Here is a 27,271-nt window from a genome sequence, read left to right on the forward strand (position 1 = left end):
GGTATAAATGATTGGAAGGGTGAAGGGATCTAAAGGTGTCTAAAGTATTGAAAGGGTCTTAAAGGTAAAAGTGGTCTAAACTAAAGGGTATTATGTGTCTTCAGGATCTTGTGGTCTAATGGGTCTAAAGGGTCTTATGTGTCTTACATGTCTTGAGGGTCTTTTGGGATTTTTGGGTCTTTTGGGTCTTTTGTGTCTTTAAGGGTCTGCAGTATATTTTGGGTCTTTTAGGTCTTCAGGACCTTTTGGTTATTTTGGGTCTTTGGAGTATTTTGGGTCTGTAAAGGTCTTCAGGGTATTTTGGAAATTTTGGGTCATCTGGGACTTTAAGGGTCTTTGGCGTATTTTGGATATTTTGTGTCTTCAGGATCTTCGTGGTCTTTTGGGTCTTTGAAGTCTTCATGGTCTTTTGGGTCGTCATGTCTTTGAGGGTCTTTTAGGTATTTTGCGTTTTTGTTGTCTTTTGGGACTTAAGAGTCTTCAGGGTCATTTGGGAATTTGGGGTCTTTAAGTGTCTTCAGTGTATTTTGGGTCTTCAGGGTGTTTTGACTCTTCATGGCCTTTCAGAGCCTGATGTTGGCTTAACTGTTAGGGTGCCGGCTTGGGATCCTCGGATCCTCAGTTCAAATCCCGGCCGGTCGTTGAACTCACGTCAGGGGGGTTGACTCAGCCTGCCATTTCTTCCTAGGTCGGCAAATTGAGTATCAGCTCACTGGTAATTGGCACTGCATCAGCGGCACAACTGCGCTTCCAGAGAAATGCTGCACCCAGCAGCCACAGGCTGCATACAAAGCAACAACAACATGGTATTTTGGGTCTTTTGGAGTACTCAGGATATTTTGGTCCTTTTGGGTATTTTGGGGTCTTTGGGGTCTTTTGGGTCCTTTGAATCTTCGGGGTCTTTTGGATATTTTGAGTCTTCAGGGTCTTTGGGGGTTTAAGGATATTTGAGGTATTTTGGGTATTTTATATATATTTGGGTATTCGGGGTTTTTGGGGTCTTCGGGTGTCTTTGGAATATTTTGGGTATTTTGAGTGTTTGGGGTCTTTAAGGGTTTTTGGGGTATTTTGGGTATTTTTGGTATTTTTGGTATTTTGGGTGTTCATGGTATTTTGGGTCTTCAGGATCTTCGGAACCTTTTGGATATTTTGGGTCTTTTGAGTTTGTAAGGGTCTTCAGGGACTTTGGGGGTATTTTGGATGTTTTGGGTCTTTGGGGTCTTCTGGGACTTTGAGGGTCTTAAGCGTATTTTGGATCTTCGGGGTCTTTAAGGGTTTTTGGTGTCTTTTGGGTCTTCAGGATCTTAGGAACATTTTGGTTATTTTGGGTCTTTGGGGTCTTTTGGGTATGTAAGGGTCTTCAGGGGCTTTTGGGTATTTTCGATATTTTGGGTCTTCAGGGTCTTTTGGGTCTTTGAAGTAATGTGAGCGGACCAACAAAACAAAAGGAATGATTGAGTGAAGGATGCAGAAGAAGGAAACACCAGAGAAGAAAAGGACTCGCGTTGTATCCAGACATCCTGAAAAAAAACACGGAGAGTTTGGGAAGAGGGATAAATAAATGAAGAGTATGAGGGTATGCAAACCACATTTCAACATTGGCCTCCAAAGCCAGTCACCAAATGGGAATTTTCGGTCAAACAAAGTCCTTCCTTGGCACACCTGAACACCTATCTGCCTACAAGGGCTTCATCCGCAGTTTGATGGAGTACCTCTGGACTGGCTGACGACCATGGTTTCCATGGCATCAAGCTGAGCTAGATTTGAGGCAGGGGAGCCAGTCCAGAGGTTCAGAGCCAGTCCATTCCTGCCTCAAATGTAGCTCAGCTTGATGCCATGGAAACTATGGTCGTCAAGATCATTGGAATCTCCCACGATGAAGCTGAATCTATGGGCCGATCGCTTCACCATTGCCGACAGGTCGGTGGTCTCTCTGTCTTCTGCCACCCCCTTTCTGATCTTGCACCCTCTACTCTTTCCGTGCTTTATCCCCTCGAGATTTCTGCAGGGCTCGCACACGCTCCACCATCAACCTTCTGGTGAAACTACCTAAATCAAGGATCATTGCTCACCTCCATTCATTTGTGCCTCTTTTACCTGCCTGTGGAACCAAATCCCACATTCTCTTTAATCTCTTCCTTCCAGGTCTTCAACACAGCTGTTCATCACCATCTCAGATCACCAATCCAAAACTCTTCGATCCTCGTTAACCTCCTCTCCCTTCCTCCATACCCCTCTTTCTCTGCTGTACTTCCCCACCCCCCCCCCCAAATCTCTCCCTGCTGTCCCCCTCCTCCACTCCCTGCTGATCCTCCCCCCTCCACTCTCCGCTGTTCCTCCCCCCTCCACTCTCCGCTGTTCCTCCCCCCTCCACTCTCTGCTGTTCCTCCCCCCCTCCACTCCCTGTTGTTCCTCCTCCCTCCACTCTCTGCAGTTCCTCTCCCCTCCACTCTCCGCTGTTCTTCCTCCCTTCCACTCTCCGCTGTTCCCTCCCCCTCCCTCTCCGCTGTTCCCTCCCCCTCCACTCCCTGCTGTTCCTCCCCCTCCACTCCCTGCTGTCCCCCCCCCTCCTCCCTCCACTCTCTGCAGTTCCTCCCCCATCCACTCTCCACTCTCCGCTGTTCCTCCTCCCTTCCACTCTCCGCTGTTCCCTCCCCCTCCACTCTCTGCTGTTCCTCCCCCCTCCACTCTGCTGCTGTTCCTCCCCCCCCCCTCCACTCCCTGCTGTGCCTCCTCCCTCCACTCTCTGCAGTTCCTCCCCCCTCCACTCTCCACTCTCCACTCTCCGCTGTTCCTCCTCCCTTCCACTCTCCGCTGTTCCCTCCCCCTCCACTGTTCTTCCCCCCCCCCTCCACTCTCTGCTGTTCCCCCCCCCTCCACTCCCTGCTGTGCCTCCACCCTCCACTCTCTGCAGTTCCTCCCCCCCCCCCCTCCACTCTCCACTCTCCGCTGTTCCTCCTCCCTTCCACTCTCCGCTGTTCCCTCCCCCTCCACTCTCCGCTGTTCCCTCCCCCTCCACTCCCTGATGTTCCTCCCCCTCCACTCCCTGCTGTTCCTCCCCCTCCACTCCCTGCTGTTCCTCCCCCTCCACTCCCTGCTGTTCCTCCCCCTCCACTCCCTGCTGTTCCTCTCCCTCCACACCCTGCTGTTCCTCCCCCTCCACACCCTGCTGTTCCTCCCCCTCCACTCCCTGCTGTTCCTCCCCCTCCACTCCCTGCTGTTCCTCCCCCTCCACTCCCTGCTGTTCCTCCCCCTCCACTCCCTGCTGTTCCTCCCCCTCCACTCCCTGCTGTTCCTCCCCCTCCACTCCCTGCTGTTCATCCTCCCTCCATTCCCTGCTGTTCCTCCTCCCTCCACTCTCTGCTGTTCCTCCTCCCTCCACTCTCTGCTGTTCCTCCCCCTCCACTCCCTGCTGTTCCTCCCCCTCCACTCCCTGCTGTTCCTCCCCCTCCACTCCCTGCTGTTCCTCCCCCTCCACTCCATGCTGTTCCTCCCCCTCCACTCCCTGCTGTTCATCATCCCTCCATTCCCTGCTGTTCCTCCTCCCTCCACTCTCTGCTGTTCCTCCTCCCTCCACTCTCTGCTGTTCATCCTCCCTCCACTTCCTGCTGTTCCTCCCCCTCCACTCCCTGCTGTTCCTCCCCCTCCACTCCCTGCTGTTCATCCTCCCTCCATTCCCTGCTGTTCCTCGTCCCTCCACTCTCTGCTGTTCCTCCTCCCTCCACTCCCTGCTGTTCATCCTCCCTCCCCTCCCTGCTGTTCCTCCTCCCTCCACTCTCTGCTGTTCATCCTCCCTCCACTCCCTGCTGTTCATCCTCCCTCCACTCCCTGCTGTTCATCCTCCCTCCACTCCCTGCTGTTCATCCTCCCTCCACTCCCTGCTGTTCATCCTCCCTCCACTCCCTGCTGTTCATCCTCCCTCCACTCCCTGCTGTTCCTCCTTCCTCCACTCCCTGCTGTTCATCCTCCCTCCACTCCCTGCTGTTCATCCTCCCTCCACTCCCTGCTGTTCATCCTCCCTCCACTCCCTGCTGTTCATCCTCCCTCCACTCCCTGCTGTTCATCCTCCCTCCACTCCCTGCTGTTCCTCCTTCATCCACTCCCTGCTGTTCATCCTCCCTCCACTCCCTGCTGTTCATCCTCCCTCCACTCCCTGCTGTTCATCCTCCCTCCACTCCCTGCTGTTCATCCTCCCTCCACTCCCTGCTGTTCCTCCTTCCTCCACTCCCTGCTGTTCATCCTCCCTCCACTCCCTGCTGTTCATCCTCCCTCCACTCCCTGCTGTTCATCCTCCCTCCACTCCCTGCTGTTCATCCTCCCTCCACTCCCTGCTGTTCATCCTCCCTCCACTCCCTGCTGTTCATCCTCCCTCCACTCCCTGCTGTTCCTCCTTCATCCACTCCCTGCTGTTCATCCTCCCTCCACTCCCTGCTGTTCATCCTCCCTCCACTCCCTGCTGTTCATCCTCCCTCCACTCCCTGCTGTTCCTTCCCTCCCCCGGCCTCACCTTTCTCTGTGTATAAATTAAATAAATAGCTGAGATGGTATTTCGTTACATTCAAATTGAAGAGATCTACAGGGGATCGAAACATAGAATGTTGTATCAAAAATGCCGTTTTAAGTGTATTTCAGTATCTTGGCCGAATAAAGGATCTACTGTGGCGGGCACAACGGTCAATAATTCCGCGCACCGGTGGGTGGCGCGAGCGTCTGGGCGTGGAACTGAGATACATGCCCCGCCTTTCGGCCGTTCAGCCACGCCCGGGGGCAAGGCGTGGCCTCGGGACATATATGCGGGATTGCGGGCTCGAAGGTCGAGCCGGCGAGCCCGCCCAGTGCTGATGTCATGATGTGCGAGCTTGTATTAAAGTGCTTTCGTTTGTATCCACGCGTTGTGGCCTACCTTTCTGGCAATCGAGTCGTGTGTGCACAGCACCACACTACTAATACTATACCGGTGCAATGGTGCAATGGCCGCCGACGGTACTTTATCTAACTGGAGGACACAAAGCGCAAGATCTCGGACGTGCTCTTTTCGAGCCTCAGTCAGAGCTGAAGACCCGAATGATCTTCACCATGAAAAGAGACCATTAGCCATCCGATGCACTTCGACAAGAGAACCAAGTATAAGACAAAGCGGAGTACAGCTACAGCCAATAACATCCAGCTTTGCAACGAGATGACGTCACACGGCCTGGCCACCCGAACGTATGACGTCACACGGTCTGGCCACCCGAACGTATGACGTCACACGCCCTGGCCACCCGAACGTATGACGTCACACGCCCTGGCCACCCGAACGTATGTATGGACGTCGCAGCACATCCTCTGCTGCACCAGGTGTTAGTTTGTCCGTTGATTGGTTCGTGAATCTTCAAGCCAGAATTTTATTTTTTTAAAGCTCGTGTGGTCTTTATGACGAGTAATTCCTAAATGATGTTTTGTTGGCTTGGTTAGCAATAAAAATGATATATTTGTGCGACACTGACGTCACGGTAAGGGCGTTACCATTTCTCTACATCCGCTTCCGCCTTTTAATTTCCAGCATTCATTTGTAAATTTCCTCCTCTCTGCTCTCTTCCACTCTTCCTCATCATCGGCCTAATTGACTGTGAGTATGTTATCATTTTTCCTCTGTCCTTGAGAGGTTATCCCTACTTATGATATTTAATTTTGTCTACTGGGTTGGGGTCTTCCTTTGTCTTGATTCGTGTCCGTGGGGGTGGACACGTGGACGCCATTAAACCTTGTCGATGGGGGAACCGCGCTGTGAGTCACGTGGCGGGGTTATTCGCACCTCGTTCGTTGTCGTTATCCGTGTCTACGTTCTCATGTTGATGCCGACGTGGTTCGAGACGTAAGAAACTCGGGCCTTGGCTCCTGCGAGGACTCGACTACAAACCACAACTCTGACCGATGACATTTTAGTTTAATAGGTCAGAGGTCAAGTCCTCATAAATGATTTCTGAGACCACAAGTCGAGTTGGAAGTATCTGACGTTCTCTTCCTGTGTTTCTGTTGAGATTGGATGTAACAATGGGATGACATCCGCAGATCATCCATGGACGTATTTGCGTCAAATTGTACTTTATTTTAATATAAGATGGCGTGAGCGGGAGGAGATGTCGAGAGTAAATTGGAAATGAGGGACATGTACACAAGGTAATGGAGGGAGAGGGAGGAGGAGGAGAAGAAGAAGAGGAGGAGGAGAAGAAGAGGGGGGAGGAGGAGGACAAGAAGAGGGGAGGAGGAGGAGGAGAAGAGGGGAGGAGGAGAAGAGGGGAGGATAAGAGGAGGGAGGAGGGGAAGAGGTTGAGAGGAGAAGGAGAGGGAGAGATGTATTATGAAGATATGTATATGTAATGAGGGATATATGTACACAACGTAATGGACAGATAGACAGAGAGACACAGGATGTGAGAGTAAATTGGAAATGAGGGACATGTACGCAAGGCAATCGAGAGAGAGAGGAGATGGAGAGAGTAAATTGGAAATGAGGGATTATGTACACAAGGCAATGGAGAGAGAGAGGAGATGGAGAGAGTAAATTGGAAATGAGGGACATGTACACAAGGCAATCGAGAGAGAGAGGAGATGGAGAGAGTAAATTGGAAATGAGGGATTATGTACACAAGGCAATGGAGAGACAGAGAGAGAGAGAGACAGAGAGAAAGAGAGAGGGAGGATGTGAGAGTAAATTGGAAATGAGGGACATGTACACAAGGCAATCGAGAGAGGAGATGGAGAGAGTAAATTGGAAATGAGGGATTATGTACACAAGGCAATGGAGAGACAGAGAGAGGAGATGGAGAGAGTAAATTGGAAATGAGGGATTATGTACACAAGGCAATGGAGAGACAGAGAGAAAGAGAGAGAGAGACAGAGAGAAAGAGAGAGGGAGGATGTGAGAGTAAATTGGAAATGAGGGACATGTACGCAAGGCAATGGAGAGACAGAGAGAAAGAGAGAGAGAGGATGTGAGAGTAAATTGGAAATGAGGGACATGTACACAAGGCACTGGAGAGGAAATGTCGAGTAAATTGGCAGCGAGGGACACGTACACAAGGCAATGAGAGTAAATTGGCCATGAGAGACCATATACCCAATGCAACAAAGAGGGAGAGACAAAAGCAGATATATTTTGTTCCTTTCTATTTTGATATATACGTGGTAAAAGATTGATATACACAGAGTAAAATCCTTCACTCCTTCACTCCTCTTTTCTCCCTCCGGGTCTTTAAAACAGCTGTTCACCACCATCTCTTGTCTTCCACCATCCAAAACCTTGATATTTTCGACCCCTGTTAAAACACTCCAAATCCGCCTCTTTCAACCCCCAAGTTCTTTCCTGAAATTCCTTGAAGTGAAATTCCTAGTAGTGTTCATTTGCTTTATACCGTGTACCCCTCCCTCCTCCCCCATAGACTAGACGGATTTCTGAGAAATGTGAATGTTCGGTGCATTTTTGGGTAAAAGTTGGGAACCTCCTTTTTAACATAATTAGGGTATGCTGAATTCTATTAACCCGGTTTCCAAGCCGAATTTTGAGTTTTTGACCTAATTAGCATAAACAAAATGGCTGCCAAATTGCCATTTTTGGACTTTCTTTGAACAAGCATTTATATATCATGTATATACATGCAGCTCTTTTACTTTAACTTTACAACTTTTACCCCAAAATGCACCTAGAAGCTTAGACATGGCCTTTTTTCATAAATCCGTCCAGTCTATATTATGGTTGGTGACATATTGAAAGAGACATTCAAACTGATATTGAAATTGGACACTATAAAATGGGAAATGGTTTTAATAAGACAATGTTTCATACAACCATTTATTCTAAAATTAAATATACATGGCCATGAAGCACAAACATTCAGGAATGTCACACATGTTGTTTTGCCAAACTACATCAAATTCATACAAGGGGTCTGATCATCGCTCTGTTGCTGACAGGCACACATTGATGTGCACCTCAACTCTGAATAGCGACATTTGCAGCGTCGGGTCTTGCATTGCTTCCGGCATGCACAACAAATCATCTCGAGGCAACTTTCTGGGATTGGACTCGGTGACGTCAGAATAGGCTCTAGTCCTGAATCACCACGTTTCCATCCCATTTGCACAGGTGCAGGAAGGTCAGGTATGGCAGAATGAGCATTTCTCCATACCATGGCTTGATAGTGTACTCTCATGAAATGGAAATGAAGAGCATCACTTGTCGTTGACATTGCTTCTGGTTCACCAGTCTTGGAGAACAACATGTCGCACTGAATCAACAGAGGTTGTTCTGTGCACATTATATATTCTGCAGACGAACGCTTCTGCAGATTTGATTGTCGTCTCTGTGAGTTCACCAATACCCAAGTTATTCAGCAGTTTATTCAAAACTAAAAAAAACTCGATTTGGCTTGGGAACCGGGTTAATCGAATTCAGCATACCCTATTTATGTTAAAAAGTGAGGTTCCCAACTTTTACCCAAAATGCACCTAGAAGCTTACACATGGCCTTTTTCCATAAATCTGTCTAGTCTACCATCCCTCCCCCTTCCACAGATCTTCCACAGTCACTGTTCTCTTCTGTTGTTGTGCTTGTGTGCTTACCTCTCTTGTCGCCCGCTCCCTTCATTGTATGTTTTCATGTTCAATGTGTTAGCTCTTAGATGAGTCTCGATTCTGTATACAAATTTTTTTTCTTTTTGATATATACATAGTAAGAGAGGATTGCTACGGTTATAAAAAAGACAACCAAACATGGAAGCAATGATTTGAGGTTATAACTAATAAACCGATTGTAAGAACACCATCAGCCAGACCACATCGACATTGGTTAACATGGCACTCGCTGCTGTTCGAACAAAGCATAATCATTGGTTTAAAATTCAAAATGGACACGAAATGTAACCAGGGCTAAAATATGATGAAAACATCATCAGCATAATGTCTGTGTTTTGCAATTTACGTTTCCTTGATAAATAAATGACAAGTTTGGATGAGGGATTACCAAGTTTGGATGAGGGATTACTTAAGATGGTGCTGCACCATCTCCTGAAGATCTTTTCAAGAAGAGTGTGATTGAACCTCCGCAGGATGTCGGCTAGCGGTTCCATTAACGGTAGAAAGGAACAAAGGAGTCGAGGTGCGTAGCAACTCTTGCAGTTATCCTACCCTTCCTTGCCACCCATGGTATAATGAAATCCTGTACTGATGCTGTTGCTCTGAAACAACTTGCCTTCTCTTCCTGGAAAGCAAACTTGACCGAAGGCAGCCTCAGCTCATTCCACAAAGGCCGCAACAACTGTGTCCACTCTCATGAAAGCCGTAAAACAACATCTGTCCAACCTCAAGAATGAACATTCAAACTTGTCTCCCTCCTCTGAAACCTGGTTGTGTCTTGTTAAATTTGTATACTCTCCTTGCATCACTTCCCTTGCTTCAAATGGCATCACGGCCGACTCCGCTCTGGAAAAGGCCGAATGCCTCAATTCTCCAACAACCTCACCTCAGATCAGCAATTTGGTTTTGGACCAGGTCACTCCACCTTTGACATGCTGCTTTGAAATCCATCTACTCACCAAACTATGGATGAAAGCCCTCAATGTCAGACATAAGATCAGGGACGTCTCCCTGGACATATCTCGTGCTTTGATAGGGTCTGGCTTTGATACCTAGCTATCCAAACTCTGCCTATTGCATCCAAGGCCAACTCCACACATGGCTTACTGCCTTCGTCTACTCTTGTAGCCAACATGTGGGACTCCCTGGAAAATCCTCTATCGATCTATTTGCTGACGGCTCCATTTGTGACGTCACTCATCCTTCAAACAGGTGGGCTGCAGCCTCTTCCACGCTTGACGAAATCACAAGCTGGGCAAACACTTGGAATGTCAAGTTCTATCTGGAGAAATCTCACACTCTCACGAATCCACCCATCAACCCCTCCCCACCAGGTTTGTGCAGGGCTCAGACAGTCAGTCCACCATAAGCCTCCTTCTGGTGAAACGCCTAAAATCCAGAATAACTGCTCTCCACTCATTCGTTACTTCTTTTTTTTTTTCTGCTACTCATGGAACCAACTTGCACATTCTCTTCAATCTCTCCTTCCCTTCAAGTTTTCAACACAGCTGTTCACCCCCATCTCAGACTCAGATACCCCCCCCCCCCACCCCCCTGTCCCGGCCATCGAAACCCATGATCTTTTATATCCTCGTTAGCCCCACATCCTCCCCACCCCAATCCCTCCTCCTTCCAAATTTCCATTTTCCCCCCTCATAAGTTTCCCTCTATCCATCTTCTCTGCCTGATACACTGATACAGTGATACATCCTCCCCTGCCCCCCATTTATCCCCACACCCATTATTTGGCTAACTCCCTCTATTTTGTCACTAAACCCTGCCATTGCTGCCACCCTCCTCTCTACTGTGGCTTTTGTTCAGTTGCATCCTGATCTTTTCAGTGTCCTACCTTTTCCACGAGACTTGACCTTGTATACTGAAAAAAAACAACCTTGGATTTTGGAAATTTTACATGAAAATGGTTACTGGAAGATCATGTGCATCCTGGACCAGGTCACTTTCTTGGCAAGGGCCAATTTTTGGGTGCCCCTCAGGAAAACAATTGTATAGGTCCATACTACATCTGTGCCAAATTTGGTGCTTTCCTGAAAAAAATGAACGATACGCCCTATTTTTCGGTCTTAACTGCCTAAGTACAGAGGGCTAAGTGGGCAGAAAAGCCTGGAGTGGAATTCCAGGTCTCCTTTAATGTTTATGGATTTGCATCCCAGGTCTCCTTTAATGTTCATGGATTCAGATTCCAGGTCTCCTTTAATGTTTATGGATTCGGATCCCAGGTCTCCTTGAGTGCTTATGGATCCCGGGGCTCCTTGAGTGTTTATGGATTCCAGGGCTCCTTGGGTGCTTATGGATTCCAATGTTCCTTGAGTGATTATGGATCCCAGGTCTTGAGTACTTATGGATCCCAGGTCTCGAGTGCTTATGGATCCCAGGTCTCCTTGAGTGCTTATGGATCCCAGGTCTCCTTGAGTGCTTATGGATCCCAGGGCTCCTTGGGTGCTTTTGGATCCCAGGTCTCCTTGAGTGCTTATGGATCCCAGGTCTCCTTGAGTGCTTATGGATCCCAGGTCTCGAGTGCTTATGGATCCCAGGTCTCGAGTGCTTATGGATCCCAGGTCTCGAGTACTTATGGATTCCAGGTCTCGAGTGCTTATGGATTCCAGGTCTCCTTGATGGCATGTGAGTGCTTATGGATCCCAGGTTTTGAGTGGTTATGGATTGCAGGTCTCCTTGACGGCATGTGAGTGCTTATGGTTTCCAGGGCTCCTTGAGTGTTTATGGTTTCCAGGGCTCCTTGAGTGTTTATGGGTTCCAGGGCTCCTTGAGTGTTTATGGGTTCCAGGGCTCCTTGAGTGTTTATGGGTTCCAGGGCTCCTTGAGTGTTTATGAGTTCCAGGGCTCCTTGCGTGCTTCTGGATTGCAGGGCTCCTTGAGTGTTTATGGGTTCCAGGGCTCCTTGAGTGCTTATGGGTTCCAGGGCACCTTGAGGGCATGTCTGAGTATGGGACTCGGTGGAACCATTGTGAGGTCAACCTTTATTTTTTGTGCAAAGCTATCTCAATTGACAGGATATACTGTTGGCAATATTGTTCTGTTGGTGGAGTGATATTTGGGAGGAGCGATCAAATATAAACTGGGGATTCAAAAGTCAGCACTTCGTGTTTGTGTTGTCTGGTTACCGGGTTCCAAATTCCAAACTACAAATAACCAGGCGCGCAACAGCCATTATCTCGCGGCCTCGCACAGGTCGTCATTTCCCTTCGCTCTCCCCCGATGTTTTGCTTGCTTCGGGTCATTGGTACTCTCGGGCCAAGTTGGGTGGCAAGGCGAGCCTCGCGTTTGAATATCAGCTTTCAACATGGCGAGTGGGGGCTAAGCTGTCATCCTAGAAATGGAGCTGTTCTAATGATGCTTTAATGTTAAAGGTTACCTTTAGTTTGTGCAGACTTAAAAAGACATTTCACTTTGGACTCGATCATTCCCTTCTGTTTCTCAATCTTTGAGCCATTCCTGCTCTTGTTTTACCTTTACCAGGAAAGGCTTTTCTTGAAAGGATTTCTTTCACCTTTTCAGTTAATAACTGTTCGACGCTGATGAAGCTGTTAAAGCAGGAAATTGTGAGAAGTCCATGCCCTTTCCCATTTTTGTGTTTTGGTCCAGTACAGGTGATTTCTTCCTCACATGTTTTTGGGCTTTTCCTTATGGTTGTGTTTGTTCACTCACGGTGGTAGTCCTTCTGATTTGTTTCGGTGTTCGTCCTTGGTTGCTAAGTGGACCCGGGCGTTGTTTTGAATTTATTTATTTATTTTTTCTGTACCATATTGGAAAAGTCCAGAGAATGGGTATTGGGATCTTTAATGCAAAGCACGAACCCTAAGATCCGGTGTTGTTGGTGAAAATGTGATTATCAATTACCATTGGTTGATTTATTCCCTGTACCATCAAAGCCCCAAAAATGATCTCCCAGTGTACTCTGCAAGTGGTTTCTAACCGCGATGTTTAATTTAACCACTTTTTTCTCCGTAGTAGCCATGGAACAGACTTTCATTGCCGTGAAGCCGGACGGTGTGCAAAGAGGTCTCGTGGGGGAGACGGTGCGACGCTTTGAGCAGAAAGGCTTCAAGCTGGTGGCAATGAAGATGGTGCAGGTGAGTGAGGGGTGGATGCTCGGTATATTTGGTGTACGCCTCTCCTTATACATCTTATTGCAGGATATGTACAAAGGGAGAAACTGTCCATCAAATCCCTGCCATGTATTAAATGTCCGTCTGTCACGTAACTCCTAAACTGCTGGTTGCACCCCATTCAGAATGCTCCCAAATGAATCATCCAGGTAGAGAGGTTTGCACAGGGCAAAATTTTTGGGGGATGTCCCCAAAACCCCATTTGTTACTGTTGCCATGGCAACATTCTCTGTTCCATTTCCGCCTCAGCATTTCCCCACAAAAGTGAAGCAAAAACGTTGCCATTTCTTTTGACATTTTCAAAAATCAATTGTTAAAACAACATACTCTACTAAAACACAAGGCATTGTGTACAATGCAAACAACATGCCGGGAAAAGCGATAATTCATCATTACCGAGTTCATTTCCAGCTTTGTGCATCGTGAATGCAGTGATGCTACTGTTGCCATGGCAATATTCTGCATTGTGTTCCATTTCTGCCTCAGCAGAGCTGGGCGGTGTATTTCCCCCACACAAGCGACGCAACAATATCATTTATTTTGTTTTCAAAAATCTATGTACAGTACAGTATATAAAACTGAAAAACATGGTCGGTGAAGCCATCCGTCCATCTCTCTGTGAAGCTGTGTTACTATATGTCTGAATTATGGAGTTTGCATCCTGACGATTATGTAGTTTTATGTAGTTTGCAGTTTATGTAGATTATGTAGTTAATTATGTAGTTTGCATTCTCTCATCTCCTCTTCCTGTTCAGGCTGGAGTTCCCCAAGGCAGTGTTCTGGGCCCTGTGCTTTTTCTGGTCTTCATCAATGATCTCTCTGACTCTCTTGAAAATCCTCTCTATCTCTTTGCTGACGACTCTACTCTCTGTCGCTCCATTCCTCATCCCTCAGATCGGCAGTCTGCAGCCTCCTCACTCTCTGCAGACCTGGACAAAATCACAAACTGGGCAAACAAGTGGAACATGTCTTTCAATCCTGACAAATCTCACACTCTTACGATGTCTCTCTGAAAAGACCGACTGGACAACCCTCCCATCTACTTTCTGAATAATCCTCTCCAAGAAGTTCTGTCACTCAAGCTTTTGGGTCTCACTATCTGCCATGATCTTTCCTGGGAAAACCACATTTCCAAGCTGGCCTCCAAAGCCAGTCGCCGACTGGGCATTCTCCGTCGTGCGAAGTCCTTCCTTGGCACACCTGAGCTCCTCACCACATACAAGGCTATCATCCGCAGCTCAATGGAATACTGCTCTCCCCTCTGGGCTGGTGCTCCTGCCTCACACCTAGCTCGTCTTCACGCTGTTGAAACCAAAGCGTTCAGAATCATTGGCATCTCCCGCGATGAAGCTAACTCCGAGGGCCTTTCACTCACTCACCGCAGACAGGTTGGTGGTCTTTCCGTCTTCTACCGATTCCTCTCTGGCCTTGCCCCCCCAGCTCTCTCTGGGCTCTGTCCCCCAAATATTCCTACAGGTCGCACAAGATCTGCCTGCAACCCTCTTATGGTTAAACTGCCAAAAGCAAGACTCTCTGCTCACCTTCACTCCTTCATTCCTCTTTTCTCCCGCCTCTGGAACAAACTCCCTCACTCTCTTCAATCCCACTCCACCCTCCAGGTCTTTAAAACAGCTGTTCACCACCATCTCTTATCTTCCCCCATCCAAAACCTTGATCTTTTCTACCCCTGCTAATTTCACCCCAAATCCACTTTTTTGAAATACCAACTTCTGTCCTGGAAGTCCTTGGTGTCCTTGTGTTTTATACATCTCCCACCCCCCCCCCCCCCCACCTTCCCACACCTCCTCCCCCCAAGCCCTCTCCCTCCCACACATCTCCCTGCTCTCAAATGTTGTGTTTGTGTGCTTCCCCTTCTCTCCCCATCTTGTCTTCCGCTCCCTCTTTTTATATATTTTGTTTGTCTGTTTGATTTGTTTGTGAAATAAATGCTAGCTCTTTCACGAGCCTCGATTCTGTATACAAAAAAAAAAACACGAGATGTATGTCTATTTCCGTACTATTAGATAATCGCATAATCGCATGATTCGGGATTGTGGGGGCAGAAAGGGGAAAATCATCTTTGTTTTTAATCAATTCCATACTGGATTGTGCTGCTCAATGGTAACACTTGGTCTTTTACTGGAATTCCAACCTAAACCGACTTTGTCTCTACTTTTGGTCTCAAAACCCACCTTTTTCTATTTGGAGCTTTAACTTGCACCTGCTGTCATTTCAGGCATCAACTGCACATTTGGAGGAACATTACAAGGATCTTAAGGAGAAGCCATTCTATTCAGGCCTTTGTACCTACATGGCTTCTGGACCAGTGGTTGCCATGGTAATATAGTTATTAATTTTGACAGTGACGTATTGTTACGAATAACATTTCTCCCACCAACAGCATGCTGTGGTTCATAACATGACGGGGGGCCACTTCACTGAGGTTAGTGGAACAATCCAATTGGTTGTCGTGCTAAATTGCAAAGCCTTAAAAGGGAATCCAAACTCTTTTTGTTTTCCTGAAAATCATTAATCACAGTATAATTTGAAGGGAAATTATTTTTGCCAATCAGTGCTGAGATAAGCCCTAACGTGTCGATTTTTGCCTGTGACGTCGCCATCAAATGCCCAGCCACCTTGACCCAAATGGGGGTTTATATAGAAAAACGATGCAGGCCGAGCTCAAATTCCGATGCTGAACCAATCGTCATGAGCAACTCTGAAGGTTCTCAGTATGTTGACATTGATCAGTGGGATTTTGCAGAAACTATTGGAGATAAAATTAGTGATGGAAACACTTTCAGTGGAAATATGGAGCCATATGTGAGTGATTCAGATGAACATAGCCACAATGGAGGTGTTAGTGAAGATGCAAACGCCGGTCACATGTTCTCTACAGGTTGGTAGGTTTCGCTTTTCCGTTAAATTGACGGTTTATCAGGGATTTTGGATTAGCTGATGAATCGGTTGTATTACTCCAGAAAAAACACGGCTCAACACGGCACGGACACCGCCAACAAATGCTTTGTCCAACCATCGCAGGCCGACTGTCTTGCATTTTACAGGATCGTCCCGTTTCATACTTTCCCGGGATGCCATTTGTCATGCTGTGTTATGTCCATGCTGTCTATGTCCTGCCTCAGTGGAATGGGGAGGGCGGGGTGGGGGTGGTGGTAAGGTGAGATTTGGCACTGGCAGGTCAACACAGGTCTGTGATTCACCGCCGTGTACAGATTCTGGTAGCTGGGTGGAGATGGTCCAAGTTTCGAGCGATGGCTGGTTTTACCACTTAATCTTGGCGATGACAATCCTCTCTCTATCATGGCAGATAACCATACGATCTGCTGTTGGTCGTGTGGTTGTTATGTGGTTAGGTCGATTATATTACAATGCATAACATGTTAGATCAGGTCATTTAAAGGATCAGACCATGCCACACCGTTCAAAATTCCCGATAGTAAAATTTACTTAAGTGAGGATATCTGGGCTGGGGAGGCGGGGGGTGCATTTTCGCAGTTCACAAAATCGCTTGAGTGGGGAATATTGTTCTGTCATATCATTAATAATATGCTGTTATCATAAGTGTTGTTTGTTACCCTCACCTGTGGAGTCCATATGTTTTGCATTTGAGTCCACATGTTTTGTTTTTCTGTTTGTCCACACAGAATAAATCTGATTTTCCCTGCAACCGTTGGTCCGATTGACAGACCATTTGCACCATAGGTGCACCTCAACCTGCAGATTTTTTTTTTTTTACTGATAATTATGACGTCATAGGGCACGTGGTGCAGGCATCATCTTGGAGAAACTGCAAAACTTTACATGTCTATCTCCGAAGGTGCTGCAAAGAAAAAAAAATTGAGATGTGGCTCATTGTAAAGAACACTACATGGGGAATAAAATATGTTGTCATAATTCAACAAGTACAAAACTTCATCCGATCAAGATTAAATTTATTGAGCGTCATTTAGGGATACTTACCCTGGTGTTGGCTTAGCGGCTAGGGTGCTGGCTTAGGATCCTGGGTTCGAATCCCGGTCGATCGCTGAATTAACGCCAGGGGGGTTGACTCAGCCTGTCATCCTTCCGAGGTCGGCAAATTGAGTACTAATTCACTGATAATTCCCTGTTTGTCGTTAAAGGTGGCAAAAAGGGTTGGCGTCAGGAAAGGCATCCGGCCGTAAAACATTGCTTCAAAAAGGGGACCAAAAAAAACAACAACCACGGTTCCCGAAAAAGGCCAACCCCCACTTTGCGGGGAAAACATGGCCTCTAAAGGTGGTTTTTTTTCTTCTTTTTTTTAGGGATAAATTGCTGGAGAAAAAAAAAGAATGACATCTGTCACGTGGTTCGGCCGCCATATTTGTTTTAACACAAAAGCCTTAAAAAAACACCAAAAACCCATCCTGGCGTGGGTCTACAATCTGATTGCTCTTTCTTGTTACCCCTGCCTGAGGAGAGGGTATTGCATTTGAGTCTGTTTGTCCGCACAGAATAAATATGATTTTCTCTGCAACCGTTGGTCCGATTGACAGGTAATTTTCAAAGGTGCAACTCCACCTGTATAATTTTTTAATGACAATCATGGCGTCATAGGTCGTGGTTCGGCCGCCATCTTTGAAAAATCGAAAAACTTTGCACTTCTATATCTTGGAAAGTGCTGAATAGAAAAAAATGAGACATGGCTTATTGTAAAGAACTTTCAATGGGGAATAAAATATGTTAATGATGCTGTCATTGGTGCCTCCATTATGACATCATAATTCGACAAGTACAAAACTTCATCCTATCAAGATGAAATTTCTTGAACGTCATGTCGGCATAAATTGGTGGAGGGAAAAAATAATGATGCCATCAATCACGTGGTTCGGCCGCCATATTTGTTTTCACACAAAAGCCTTAAACCACTGAAAATACATCCTGGTGAGGGTTTGCAATCTGATTGCTCTTTTTCTTGTTAATTTTGTAATGAGAAGCAGCTTTGGAAAAACGCCACGAAAACTCCTTGGAAGAACTGCACAGAAACAGCAGGAAGGGTCGTGCTATTAACATTTGTGGGGTATATAGACTGGTGTTGGGCTAGCAGCTAGGGTGCCAGCTTAGGATCCCAGGATCCTGGGTTCGAATCCCGGTCGATCGCTGAATTAACGCCAGGGGGGTTGACTCAGCCTGTCATCCTTCCGAGGTCGGCTAATTGAGTACCAGTTCACTGGTAATTCCCTGCTTGTCGTAAAAGGTGACAAAAAGGGTTGGCGGCAGGAAGGGCATCCGGCCGTAAAACATTGCTTCAAAAAGGGGACCAAAAAACAACAACAACCACGGTCCCCGAAAAAGGCCAACCCCCACTTTGCGGGGAAAAATGGCCTCTAAATGTGGTTCTTTTTTTATATATATAGACTGCAGTAGATGAGCTGGTGTTGGGCTAGCGGCTAGGATGCCAGCTTAGGATCCAAGGATCCTGGGTTCGAATCCCGGTCGATCGCTGAATTAACGCCAGGGGGGTTGACAGCCTGTCATCCTTCCGAGGTCGGCAAATTGAGGACCAGTTCACTGGTAATTCCCTGTTTGTCGTAAAAGGCGACAAACAGGGTTGGCGGCAGGAAGGGCATCCGGCCGTAAAACATTGCTTCAAAAAGGGGACCAAAAAAACCCAAAAAAAACAACAAGGCCAAGGTCCCCAAAAAGGCCAACCCCCGCTTTGTGGGGAAAAATGGCCTCAACGGTGGTTATAGACTGCAGTAGATCTACGATCAGGTGCGATCGTCGGCACAAGCATAAACTAATGTCCAGATTCCTCCAAATTTATTTCAGTTCTTTGTTAAACATCATTATCGACAATTTGAAAAGGTTATCAAACGTGTTTGCGGTTTATATTTTTACTTCCTGTCGAGGCTGTTGCTCCCACAAAAACAGCATAAGCTATTTATACACGTTAACACAGCAGGATAAAATACTTTGAGGTGGGATATTATGAGTTAATATTGTTTTGTAATAACATTAGTATTAATATGCTATTATCGTTAGTTTTATTATTAGAAGTAGCCTTGGAAAACGCCATGACAAAGATAATTTAACATTGATCTACACCTGAACACACATCCCCATTGGTGGAAATGGAGAGATCCAGATCGTTTAACATAATTATAAACATGCTCATTTTGAAGTTTCCCAGATGACTGAGGAAGTTGCTAGTTGGAATATCCCTTTTGATGACAATGGTATATCCTTTTAGCAATTTGGTTTATCCCAAACTGATAATACAAGACATTGGATTGATTTAATTTAACAAAATAAATAAATAAATAAAACCCCTGGCCTTGGGATTTAATTTTTTTTTTAAACACTAAAGCAATTCATTTAATATGATCTCCATTTGGACAAATAAAGGTTTCCTCGTGTTCAGGTAACCGCAAGGCATCCATCAAGTTTTGATATGTCACATTTTCCCAGCTGTGTACCTTATTATCTTGCCAAAACGAAGTTTTTGCAAGATGTATTAGTCAGTTTGTATGTTTGTTTTTTTGTTTGTGGTTAATCATTTTTTTTTCACGTTTAGATCACTCTGTAGACCACAGTTATTATTGGAAACTCCTGTAACTTCGCATATCAGAGTCCTATAGAGATACCCTTCAGCACACAAAATTTTGAAGGTCAAGGTCAAAGGTCAAGGTCACTTTGCGGTCAATCATGGAGGTCAACGAAACCCTTATTTTTTGAGTAACTTTGATCGGATCGTCTCCAAACTTCATGGGAATCTAGTATATGGTCCGGCGCTCAGCTGATTAGTTTTTGGTGGCGATCGGCCTTGACCTTCATGGTTAGCGCTGGAGGTCGAAAATTATTGACCCCAAGGTCAAATTTTGAAATCGTAGGTACCATATCGAGTAATACCTCATATGAATGCCCTTGATGAGTGCTTCCCAGATCTGTAAACAGTTTGACGCTATGACGTCATTTGATGACGTCATGACGAAAAAACGGAATTTTCACATTTTGGCAAGATACGGTTCACCCTGTGGGTGACATATGTTTATTTACGTTTTCACTTGCCACCCAGTGCTGCATTGTCTTTATAATGTAAATTACATGGGAGGAGTTTGTAAACAAGGAGGTTAACCCTCGATGGTTCACATTTGTTATTTACAGGTATGGGAGGGAAGTGGTGTGGTGGCAATGGGGAGGATGCTGTTGGGGGAGACAAAGCCTCAGGATTCCCTTCCTGGTACACTCCGGGGAGATTTCTGCATCACCGTCGGCAGGTCAGTGGTGATCATGAATCGGCGTTTAAATTTTTTTTTTAATAATAATAATTGAATTGTGTCAAAATGAAACCATTCACTCAACCGACTCGGCATTTGTGTCCAAGGAACATCGTCCACGGCAGCGACTCTGTGGAAAGTGCGAAGCGCGAGATCGCCCTGTGGTTCAGACGGGACGAGATTGTTGCTTGGAAGTCTTGCACCCATGACTGGCTATACGAGTGATTTGACACCTGGTTCACTGTTAGTGAATAGTTGTGAATTGGTCCGGTTTGCACAAATTGGCGGTTCTTGGGTTGGTCAAATATGCAATTTTTAACCTGAGACTTGGTCCACCTTCTAATCATGGTTCTTTATCTTTACATGCACTCTGTCAACTCTGTAGAAATGGACATGATAAAATATTGATACAAATGCTGTTTGAAACAGATTTTATTTTAACATCTTCAATAATATACACAAACACCTGCATTACACCAAGCAACAATGAAGTGACACACTGAATTATTCTGGCAGCTCTTCCTGCTGTAGAAGTAGAGAAGCTTCCTCCAGGACAAGATCATTGAGCTGCTGTTGACAATCTTGTAACCTGAAAGGAAGAGTACAGTAGGGGGGGGTGCAAAGGTGCAAATGTGAAAGTAGTCCAATGTGTCAATCCCCAAGGGCATGAAACGTAAGCCTGTTTACCTTACCTAGTTCATATTTGCATCACAGTTGAAAATGTGCCATTGAATACTTAATTCAACAACCAAATCAAAACAAGTACAGGTACATTCAAAGTACCACGATGCAGCACAGAGGGATGGTATGGGGAGGGAGAGGTATACAATAAATCGATTGATTAATTGCACAACTAAACTCAATAAATCAAAATAATTTCTTAATCGATTGGCTAATAGCACACCTCAACCACCAGTGTTTCATCTGAAGCTGTATCTTTTTGAAAATTAAATCGGTCATTAACAAACAAATTAAATAACTGATCAATTGACTAATCAAATAATTAATTAATCAAAATATCCTTTACACCCAAATCACTTGGTCACTGTCGTGTCCGAATATCAGCTTCCTAGCTCAAACGTGCCTGAGATATTGCCCAGATGAGAAAGGAAATAAATAAGTACTAGTGTATGTTATTGTGTAATTTGGTCAATTTTTCATATAGAATCTGGAAACTTGTACTTGTTTACTTCCTATTTTCACAGTGAACACAAAAACAGCTGTTTCCAATTTTTTATGCATATGCAGTCACCATAATCCAATATGGCCGCCATAAATTTGTTAAAATAAAGAAATCGCTATAATTTTCCCATTATAGCACATTCAGAGATAATAAAAACAATCTGCTTGGACAAGTGTAGCTAAAGTTAACTCCAATAAGCATTATTAACTTTTGTGGATAAAACAAAAACACGATAACAGTCAGATATCCACAAAATGAACGTTCTCAGGGACGTAACATAACGTAATATGCTGGCAAATAAACGCAACAAATACAAAGTGGGCAGTTTTCTAACAACGAAAGTGCCAGTGGGCAGTTTTGAGATTAGTCATCCAAGTCGTCGGTTTCCTCGTCATCGCTGGAAATCTCATCAATTGCGACATTGTTGCATGTGTCCTCGGCTCCTTGACATTTGCAGAGCTCTGTGCAGGCTAGGTTATGGGCCTTACAAGAACACCGTCCACTGCACTTACTGGCGACACAGGAACACTTCACAAGTTCCACCACGGCCTCTGGCGCCGCGGCAACTTTTGAGACTACTGGGATATAGTGGCCGGCTTCCAGTTGTCGCCATCCCATAGTAACTGGATCCAGTAGGATCGGTACAGCTACCAAGTCTTGCAACCATATGTTAGCCTGTAGCTGTGCATGCAATATATGCTCAGTGATACATCCTTGAGTCGGAAGTAGCTTCTCCACACCTTGGTTACCCTTCAGCTGCTTGAACATGTGCCACCTCAGTGCCTTGGCAGATGCAAACCCAGAGTTGAACAGCTGACACACAAACTTCTAACATCCAGACAACACCTCTGGGCTTGGGTACACTCCAACGCCAAGCCCAGCAAGAGCGCTGATAACATCTTCGTCTGCATCCATGAAGATTTTGAAGCACGATGACTTTCCCTTTCCTTGGATGTGGCCAGTGGTATCACTACCAGTCAGTGCATGCAATCCCGGTAAAGCCGCTGCTCTGTCTGCGCCCAAAGCAACATAGATGAGCTTGAGTTTGATTTTCCGTCGTCGATCTCCGGTTCCCATGATGATAACGCTATCCGGCTTCAGATCAGGTACTCTTCGTAGAGCAAGCACTAACACATCGGTATCACAAGAATATATGTGCACAGTATTGCCCAGACGACTCGCTGCCACTGCATACAAGATTAACAGTGTATCGGCTTCCTCTTGTGTACTCGGAATGCTCACCATATTTGGCTGGGAAGAAAGGACGTCTTTCTGGGTGTGCGTGGTGATTGGCACTTTGCACAATCGAACAGCATTTTGTGCAAGATACAACACAACATTGGCTTTGGTTTCCTTAGTGCTCAAAAAGGACTTGAAGTCTTTTATGCGTGTGGTATTGTCTACTTTATACCCCTTGTCCTGCGTTCTCCCTGCCGTACGAAGATGTCCTTTCCTCTCCTTCAGCGAATTGTTGATGCTGTAGTTGTCAAATACTAGGTATGTGTCCACGTAACCGACCGATTTACTGTCAACACTTCGAACAAAGCAGTCCAGCAGATCTTTACAGGTTTTAATTTGGCCTTTGTAGACAACCGTCTCCTGCAAGAGAGCCATGCCATCTATTATGATGCTGGTCGGGCAATGTTTTGGGTGGTGAACTCTCCAGTGGATGTTTGAGACGGGGCAGACATTGCTGACTCTGGAACCATGCTCTCAAGTTCGTGAATGAGGCTAGACTTGTTGGTAGTTGGCAGTAGAGAACCATCTGGCTTCATTAGTGTAGCGTTGAAACTAGCAAATTCATGCTTTCCTACGATATCTTCCAGATCGAGTTCTCGTGAAGATTTTGCGATAAGGAGCAAGCGAACAAACAGGGAGTTCGTCGCTTTCAAGCTGACCACCTCTGATGATGTCTTGAGATTAACAGCTTTGCATCCATCATTCCAAGTCAGATACTTCAGTTTTGACATTGTCCCACATGTTTTTCTCACCATTGACTCTTTCTTCTACGTGTGTGGCAAATGCCTTGTTCCCACGCGTCTCCACGTCCAGAACGTCGTGCTGTACTGATGCAGGCATTATCCTCTTCGTCACGCGATTGACCAGCTTCAACTCGGAACCATCTTCATTCTTTGCTGTGGTGAATGGGTTTGATGTTGACAATACACTCTTCAGTTACCTTACTGCTTGTTCTTGTCGTTTGGTTTTAGCTGAAGAATGCTGATGGTGCTTCTTTGCTCTGGTTTCCGACATGCCCAGCATGCGTTCCGTCTCTCCAGCAAGCCTTGCGAGTTCTGGCGAACTCAGGCAGTACTTCAGCAAACCTTGAGGATCAGTTGTTATACCAGAAATGGCACCATCACCTTTATGTACTTTGTTCAGATGCTCCTGAGCTTGATCAGGGCCGATGGATGTGAACGCAATGGGATTGGTGTTGATGACAAAGTCTCCACTTTGCAGGTCATTCCATATACGTGGATGGCTGGTTTCAAGTTGGTACATGTGCGCTATGTGATCTGGAATGTTTTGGGCATAGTCATGCCTGTTAAATGTGGGGGAAAAAAAAAAAAAAAAAAAAGTAGACATCTTTTCTAGAGAAGTGAGATGCAAGAGCCAGTTACGATCCCGTGTGCCTCATGAACTGGAGCAGGTTGCTCACTTGATTCATGTAAATGTGGGCCCATTTGTACATGGGATACTTGTCATTCTTCTGATCAAACTCTTCCAACAGCTTTCACAGTTCCAGGTTGTTAACCAAAGTGACCAGTTGGCGATGTGTCTCGGCGACGTCAAGCCCACTACAACATGCTTCTCTCACAGCTTTCATTGCAGGCATCAATTTTTGTTGCAGCGTAGGGTTTTCGTCAAAGAATGCATTGATCCACAAGTCAAATAGAGCTTGCAGAGAGATCTGATGTGCATCCAGTGCTCGGTTGTGGTGTTTGCCATTTTGTATTTGAATCACTGTTACACTACTGTACAATCCGGCTTCGATCCATGCCTCATCCAGGCCACTGCTTTCAACTGTTGCTCCGAGACACCTCAAGGAACATAGAACTATGTGGAAAGGACCGGGGCACGCGATGATTTTGTCGTGGAACTGATGGTCCAAGAAACAGAGTTTGCGCACTCTTTTGTACAAGTCCATGTCCAGCCACACAAGTATTGGTTCGTCAGGCCTGTCGTCAGTCCTCATCAGTTGACACTTTATGCATAGTGTATAGTTTATTTCTGTGCGTGCCTTTTTCTCATCAGGTTCTTCAGTCTGTGCCATGATTTATCTGCAAGTAGAGAAGAAACGCATATTTATAATCAACAACTTTCATGTGAAAGACAACATATACGTATATTGCCGGTCTACATATGTAGGATCAGGCACACGAGTGACCGTATCAATGTGGATACATCGTTTGTCAAGATGTTAGTTCTCTATTATAGTGTCTTCCACTGCATACACTGTGCCTGAAAATATGTAATTGTCATTATGTATTGAAGTTTGGAAAAAATTATAAATGCTGACAAAATTGTCATTTATGGCACCTATATTTTGTACAATATGACAAATATCTTTTTCTTTTCACTTTTTCACATCATACATTATTTCAATGGATTTGTTGTACCTTAAAACATACAAAACGATATATTGTGCAGGTCTCTGATAAATATTACCGAAGATATGACTATTCCATTTTCGTCACTCGGTGGCGGCCATCTTGGATTTTTGTCATAAGCGCTGCTTGGAAAAATTGGAAACAGCTTATTTTCAGTGCAATGTGTTCTAAGGTAGTGAATTAACACACGTTTCCAGATTCTATATGAAAAATTTACCATTGTATGAATTGCTACATAACCGCATACACTATACTTGATTGATCGACAATAATCAAGTAATTAGTCAAATACCACTTTTACCAAAGCACTTGCTCACTATTGTGCCTAAATTTCAGATTCCTCGCTCAAAGGATGGTGGTTCTTGGGTTGGTCAAATATCGCCAGGACAAACAAGAAAACAAGTAAGAAACCCGAGTGAAAACCGAGTACTCCCTTTCAGCGTGCGTCATCGCCAGGCCCCCTTCTTTGCCTGGCAATGACGTCATGCAGCGTCTGGAGATGGAATAGGAAAGGAGCGGTGTACAACAGTGATTTCAAAAACGTTCATTAGTATTAAGAATAAATCTAAATGATATGCTTAAAGCTCTAATTGCACTGTACTGGCCCGAGGCCCCCAATGTATGGACAAGTCAAAGCAGATAAAACAATTCCTGAAGAGCTTTGAGTTATGTGGAAACCAAGAAGTATCCAACTCAGGACATTACAATGCTGGCGAGTATGTGAAGAAGAGGCCGGAAGGACTCCATAAAATCCACTACTCCCCACCATACTCTACAATAACCAATATGGCTAGAACATGCAACGGATCAGAACAAAAGGAACGGTAGAAAGACGAGGAGGAAATGAGAACAGCAGGGCCAAGGGACAAATAAGAGACTGCCAACAATGGATGTTGGGTAGAGGAGGGCACATGGTGTGGACAAGATAGAAGCAAAAACTCTCAGGAGGGAAAAACTGGTAATTTGGGGGGGGGGGGGGGGGGGGAGGGATTGATTAACGAGGGTAGAAAAGATCATGGTTTTGCATTGGGGACGGTCTGAGCTGGTGATGAACAACTGTCTTAAATACGTGGAGGGAAGAATGAGATTGAGAATGTGGAGGTTGTTTCCACATGTGGGAAAAAAAAGAGGAACTAATGAATGGTGAGCAGTGATCCTGGAATTGGTAAGCATTTGATCAGGTAATCACATCTGTACAGGTGGGTTGAGCCAACACATGAGAAAATCCTGCAGAAATGAAATTATAACTTACCCGGATATCTCGGCGACAAGCAAAGAGGTAGTTTGACGGAGTTGGGAGGCGGCGGTGGTGACTGGTTGCAGGCCAGACAGATGCGACGAGAGTTCATCCTTTAACTGTTCGGATTCGTTCATCACCGCATTGAGCTGCTCCTTAAGAAGCTCTGTACACATACGGCATCCTGGGCTTGTACCACAAAACCTTCATAATTGATCTCCATGTTGAAACAAACTTTACAAAACTAGAACTGCCACTTTATAACTGCTGGCAGTGACGACCGGGTACCAAGACGCCCTGATTTGATCAGACATGTGACATGACATCCTCTTTAAAAATCTGGATTCAGAATTGGATTTTTAAAAATTCAATTTGAGGGAATTAAAAAACAAAACCGATAGTCTAACAATGGCGTAGCCGGGATCGTTTGATACCTTAGTTGAGGATAGTATAACCTGCGTGGGGTTAGCAGTTAATAAACGTGTTAACTTTTTTTGATTTCAGGTGAATGGTTTGGGTAAAAGAAAAAAGCGGCGAATGGAAAACGAACCAATAAATGCCACATTCCTGTGCCACCTTCAGTCGAACATCAGACATGGACACCAGGTTCTCTATTATTCCAATCACAAATTAATACTATGGTATTAATATATCAAAATATGTTAAATCACAATTGTAGTGAGATATCAAACCAGCGAACTAGTGAGATACCACCCACCCTCAAATCACTTCCGGATTCAGGAACAAGGTCCATGTCGATCGCATTTCAACATTATTGTATTGAGGAATTTCTGAAACCTACTTTCCAACACCCACTGGAACCCCAAAACAATCTCAAGAAGGTTATTATATTTCCTTAGTAAAATATGCAATGCAGTGGCTACTAAATGTGTCCCCGTTATGTGACCAGATCCTCAGCTCTGATTGGTGTACGTTTTAACCTGGGGACATACAGACAAACGCTGTTCGAGACGGCATTGCCCTACGGGCTACACCGTAAAAAAAACATTCAAATTAAATTTTAAAAATGGCTGCCAGACCATAGAACCAATGACATTTGAATTATCAAACTATATTCCGAAAGACTCGATCATGTGCGAGGTTTCACACCGATCTTGTAAGCCGTTCTGAAAAAGATTAAATTGTAAGGATTCTTTTTGAAGTAATTGAAACATTCTGGCTGCCAGACCGTGCGACCGATCACATTGAAATTCTCCTTG

General features: G+C 45.4%; 2 protein-coding genes across 11 annotated transcripts in view; one reads left to right on the forward strand and one right to left on the reverse strand.

The window, feature by feature from the left end:
- Positions 1-20,434, forward strand: part of LOC137439064 (nucleoside diphosphate kinase B) — a 148,346-nt gene extending 127,912 nt beyond the window's left edge. Inside the window, exons 2-6 of one of the 5 annotated variants that reach the window (XM_068134731.2) lie at positions 5,574-5,611; positions 12,604-12,725; positions 14,998-15,099; positions 19,908-20,020; positions 20,128-20,434. In XM_068134731.2, the coding sequence (XP_067990832.1) occupies positions 12,609-12,725; positions 14,998-15,099; positions 19,908-20,020; positions 20,128-20,245 (450 nt within the window). In that variant the 5' untranslated portion in view covers positions 5,574-5,611; positions 12,604-12,608 and the 3' untranslated portion in view covers positions 20,246-20,434. Of the gene's footprint in view, positions 1-5,483; positions 5,612-5,738; positions 5,770-11,740; positions 11,939-12,603; positions 12,726-14,997; positions 15,100-19,907; positions 20,021-20,127 lie in introns of those variants that run through there. The other 4 variants (XM_068134732.2, XM_068134729.2, XM_068134728.2 and 1 more) reach the window with 4 other exon arrangements.
- LOC137439063 (uncharacterized) overlaps positions 20,435-27,271 on the reverse strand; it is a 40,077-nt gene continuing 33,240 nt past the window's right edge. For all 6 annotated transcript variants that reach the window (XM_068134726.2, XM_078767734.1, XM_068134725.2 and 3 more), the window contains 2 exons: positions 26,067-26,217; positions 20,435-20,609 (listed from right to left, as the gene is read on the reverse strand). In XM_068134726.2, the coding sequence (XP_067990827.2) occupies positions 20,525-20,609; positions 26,067-26,217 (236 nt within the window). In that variant the 3' untranslated portion in view covers positions 20,435-20,524. The remainder of the gene's footprint in view (positions 20,610-26,066; positions 26,218-27,271) is intronic.

This window comes from Myxine glutinosa, chromosome 13 (assembly GCF_964187855.1).
Source record: "Myxine glutinosa chromosome 13, kmMyxGlut1.1, whole genome shotgun sequence".
In the NCBI taxonomy this organism is placed as follows: Eukaryota; Metazoa; Chordata; class Myxini; order Myxiniformes; family Myxinidae; genus Myxine; species Myxine glutinosa.